The sequence below is a fragment of the Gracilinanus agilis genome, unplaced genomic scaffold (assembly GCF_016433145.1).
Source record: "Gracilinanus agilis isolate LMUSP501 unplaced genomic scaffold, AgileGrace unplaced_scaffold14786, whole genome shotgun sequence".
In the NCBI taxonomy this organism is placed as follows: Eukaryota; Metazoa; Chordata; class Mammalia; order Didelphimorphia; family Didelphidae; genus Gracilinanus; species Gracilinanus agilis.
In genome coordinates, this window is record NW_025345571.1 from 1 (window position 1) to 5,074 (window position 5,074).

General features: G+C 38.4%; 1 protein-coding gene across 1 annotated transcript; it reads right to left on the bottom strand.

The window, feature by feature from the left end:
- Positions 1 to 44: 44 nt before the first annotated feature.
- LOC123254096 (endogenous retrovirus group K member 13-1 Env polyprotein-like) lies at positions 45 to 5,034 on the bottom strand. Its single transcript, XM_044683166.1, has 2 exons — positions 4,922 to 5,034; positions 45 to 1,918 (listed from the first exon to the last, which is right to left on the bottom strand). Exon 2 carries the CDS (start codon positions 1,347 to 1,349, stop codon positions 45 to 47), a length of 1,305 nt encoding a protein of 434 aa, XP_044539101.1. The 5' UTR covers positions 1,350 to 1,918; positions 4,922 to 5,034.
- Positions 5,035 to 5,074: the final 40 nt, after the last annotated feature.

Below are 5,074 nucleotides of genomic sequence, written 5' to 3' on the forward strand. Positions count from 1 at the left end.
AGTGCATTTAAGAAAAAAAAAGGTTAAGGGGAAATACCTTTACCTTAATTCCCCCTTTTTGTTAGCAAGGCTTTCTGCTGCAGAATCACTCGACCCAAGGTTAAAAGATTACTCACAACAAAACGAAGGATACATGGCAGGATTAGAACTACCACTATAAGAATAATAACAAAAGAAATCATAGTAACAATCAAATGTCCAAGGGGGGACCATAAAGCTCGGCCAGACTGTAACCATTCATACCATTTTTCAGCAATGTGCTCTGGGGATAGGTCCTCTTTCAAGGCCTCATCCATATCCTTAATTATCTGTTCCAACTTTTGCATATCTTCTGTAACGTTACCCTTCATCCACAACCCTTGTAAGTCTTTACTAATTTTCTCAAAAGGATCTAAGGTACTATTCACTTTTACAGGTAATAAGCAAAATGCAGTATATCGATAATCACAGCGCAATTTAGCTTTAATGGCTAAATGTTTAACTTCTTCATTTAACAATAGTACATCTTTAGCTACTTGATTAATAGCATTAAAAAACTGTTGATTAACTTCATTTTGAATTTTCAAAGCATCTGTTACATTAGCGGCTAAGGAGTGCAGATAAGAAGCATCATGTTGTAAGGTTCTAACGTTAGATACTGACTGGGATAAAGCAATGCCTCCAGTAGTCGCGGCTGTTATAGCAGATAGTAAAGCCACGATTCCTAGAATTATACAGGAAATACACCTCTTTTGCCGGTGAATTATCAGCTGATTCAATTTGTCTATTGTTCTATCGGCAGGGGTACCATACCAAGCTCCTTCATGCGTGGCTGTCATGAGTGCCATAGAAGGCCTTTTAACAACCAACACTGTCTTATCGTGATGAGACTGGTCCACACATTCTGAAACATTACAATTGTTACAACTTATATTCCAATGAGTGCTAGTGTGGTTAATAATAATACTGTCCTTTGGACCAGACAGGAAAGCATAATCTCCCGACATACAAGCTGTAAGGTTATATCTTCCTGACATATAATGAGGAATAGGATTTCCTGTGTTATTGAGAACTAGTACCCTATAGTTGTGGACCTGAATTCCAAACATAGCCAAAGGAATTTTACTATAACTATATCCCCTGGCTCTGTCGTATATCTGGTTGAACGACCTCCAGCAGGGTAATGCAAAACCCCCTATAAAACAGGCAGCATTTCTTTTGGAAGGTGCATGTGGGAATGAATTATTATGACATAAGGTATCATTATGCTGTGAAAAGAAGGTCAAATTATAATACTGTACGATCTCCACTTCCGTCCTATCACATTTTAACAAAGGAGGGAAGACTCCCTGTACACTTGTAAAAGGCATTTGCCATTGAGTTTTATAAGGACAATGATCACTTTGGATAGTGGTATTGGTCTGGTTTGTGATGGTTCCTTTCCAACCTTGATAGGAGATCTTAGCCCAGGCAGTGAAGTCGCCTTGGAGTCGAGGCTGAGATGATGATACTTGTTCCCCACTTTGAAGAGCCCCATAAAAATGATCAGTGAGATTAGTCAGAGGTAAACAAGAATTGTGATTATAACAGAGTGGGGGGTTAAAAGTCAAACCTGTCCAGTTGAAAGAGACTGATTTATAGTTCAGTACTTCATGGTGAACATTCAATAAAGGAGGAAATTTCAGCCCTCCTGAGTCCACAGTGAGATTCCACCCATGTTCATTATCAACACCTTGTTGTTGTATATGCAAGGTAACCTCCGGAATCACCTCTTGTAATTCAACAATATTGACCCAGGGTGGTCTTTCCCACACCACCCAGTGAACTTGTTTGTCTGCTTCCTTGATCTTTTCTTCCCTCTGGGTCGTCTTAGTCTCAGTCTGTTCATCCAACGAATAAGGTCTGGTCCATTTGACTGGTACCCATCGGGATCCTTTTCCTGTGGAAATACAAAGATAACCTTTTCCTTTGATTAGTACTTTGTCAGGACCATACCATTGTTTATTCTCATCGCGCCACATTACTTGATGAGGCACTTTACCCTTCCTAGGATCAGTAATTATTTTGTCCTCTGCAGTCGTGGTATGTTTTGAGAAAAATTTTTCAGCTTTAGTCACTTTTTCTGTATAGATCAAGTTGTTGATGGTAAATACTGCGACTGCCAATCTCTCATGAGGCCTATGCCACATTCCCCCTTTTTGTTTATCAAGTACCATTTTCAATGTTTTATTGGTACGTTCAACAATTGATTGTCCTGTAGGATTATGGGGAATACCAAAAACATGTGTAATGTGCCATTCTAGGCAAAATGTGGCAAAGGCTCTAGAACTATAAGCAGGACCATTGTCAGTCTTGAGCACCGTTGGAGGCCCATTATTTTGAAATGTAAGCAAACAATGTTGTTTAACAGACTTAGCATTTTCTGATCTGGCTGCAGTGGCCCAGGTAAATCCTGAATAAGTATCAACAGTGACATGGACATATTTCCACATGCCAAAAGAGGGGACGTGGGTAACGTCCATTTGCCATATATGTGTGGGATGTGTGCCCCGAGGATTGCTAGGTTGCCCTTGTAGTGCAGGTGAAAAGGGCTGTGAATTTTGAGAAAAAGGAGCTATATTTTTTGACTTTCCAAAATTATTTCTTGCTAAACTGAGGCAGCATGGATGATCCAATTTTGGCTTAAAATTTTCTCATGAATCATTTTCTGATTAAAGGGGTCTAATTACAAAATCATATTGTTTTAATAATTTATAAATTAAGATTTTCACTAACATCAGTGTAATTAATAGTAGATTAAACTTGTGGCAGTCCAAAAAGTTTTTACCACTCTCATTTAAGCATTTAGGTGAACTGATGATTCTGATTAGCTAAAAAAGTTTTAAATTGCACTTCTGTACCTCAGTACACCGTTCAGAATCATTGCTTTTTCTGTCTGAATAAAATTTTTTTTTTTCTTAGATTGCATTTCGAATCCTTGGTAAATTTGATTAAATATACATCTTAATATTTAACCTGTTGATATAATTTGGTGGTGGGATCAAATCTGTCCCCTGTTATTGTCTTATGATTTCTTTGTTCCCTTTCTTATGGCCAGTAAGAAATGGAAGAAGAAATGTAGACAAATTATCTTGTTGATTCTCGCCTTAATGAGAGCAGAGAATATGATTTCTTTTAATCAATTAAATTCTTTTAGAGTTTAAGACACTCAGAAATCCATTAGAGATGTTATTTTTCTGAATTTCTCAAACTCCTCTGTCTGTCTTTCCCATTCCTCCGGAACGAATGAGAAAGAGATTTATTTTCTTCAAAATTCCATTGTGATCACAGACAAACAGAACAATAAAACTTAAGATTCAAATTGATCAGAGACACATAGACACAACATATAGACACACAGACTGATCAAGGACATATTTCCCGGGCATCTCAAGCATACTCTAACAAATATAAGACATCTTATCAAAGATCAATAAATCACATCTTATGTGGCTAAAGAAATCTGGAGAAAAAAGAAAGTTTATTATTCAGAAAATTGATTAACTCTAGCAAGGAACTGGCTAAACTAGGATGAATTCTTGGGTTAAATTTAGTCATTGGTCGGGCTGGTAGTTGGCCTCCTTTCCATCTTCCCTGAAATCTCTTATCAGGTAATCTGTAACCATTTCGATGGAATTTGGAATTACAGCTTTTCCTCCAGTGGTAACCTTTCTCACATCTGGGACACAAAGAGTTAGGGGCATTGGAACAAGAGCCTTTTACAGCCTTTGAGCCCTTAATCATTTCAGAATATGTTTTTCCTTTCAGGGCTGCTGCGGTGACTATACCCTGCATATATGCTGGAGTAAAGTCCTCAAATGTTTATCAAACTGAATTTGAGGATTGCAAATGATAAGTGCAAATTATATAAGGATACTAGTTCATGATTTAAAAGAAACATTTAATCAGGTATGTAGACTTGTCCTAAGGTATGGAAAAGCCAGGCTACAGGTTTTACTCTTTTTTAAGCAGAGGTCTGAAAGAATAACTGGTATATGTAGGAAACCTTGTTAAGAAGCTTTAATCAGGGATAATTTGGAAATAGTGAAGTTTAAATTAATATTGATAAATCATCAAGGTTTTAAAATAATGAGGCAAATTTTATAAATGCAGTAACTAAAGAGTTAAAATTAATTTAACCCCTTCTACATATAGGAGGGAGAATCTCTAACTATAAATATTTTCAGCAACTAAGAAACTGTCCACAGGTTTGGCTGAGAATCTTGGGTTATCACAGCAGTAGGCACAGGGGTAGTAGGGAGACATAAGATATCGCAAGCCTGATCTGGGCTATATCTGTGAAGCATAGCCTCAGACATGGCTTCCTCCACTTCTCGCAAAGCTTTTTCTGTGGAAAGACACTCTCAAGCTGAGCATCAGTAGCTGCAGACAACAAAATATCATCCATATAATGAATCATGTAAATATCTGGGTATTTCTGTGCATAATTTAATCAAATTATATATAACCGCAAAAGAGGGAGAAAGTTCTTCCCCATCTTTCCCAAATTTAGAACCTACCTGTTCCCAGTCCTTACTAGTAATAAATTCCTTTTCGGGGAACCAGGGAACCAACTTTCTAACATATTTAACAAAATCACTGAGGGTCTCCTTTTTTATTTTTACTCCATTAGCTCTGAGGACTGCTTTGATTAATTGTTTAGCTTGCCAGTCCCCGTCTTTTACTATCACGGGGATGTTTCCCATAACTAGTTCTGTTTCCTTTTTATTCTTACAAAGTGAAAGTAAACTAAGAGCGGGGAACGGAGGAAGCCCGAGATTCGGCACTCTCTAACTCCGTTCGTTTCTTGACCTCTTTTACAAAATGAAAGTAAACTAAGAGTGGGGAACGGAGGAAGCCCGAAATTCGGCACTCTCTAACTCCGTTCGCTTCTTGATCTCACCCGAGCTGCAGACTCGTGATCAAGCTCCTTTCCTCCAGTCATGCCGTGGCCAGCACTGCAATCGGGGTTACGGGGTCTCTTCGGGGGTCCCTGTTCGGACGTCAATTGCGGTCTCCTACTGCGAGGGTAGCTAATCCTGCAGCGACCACCTGG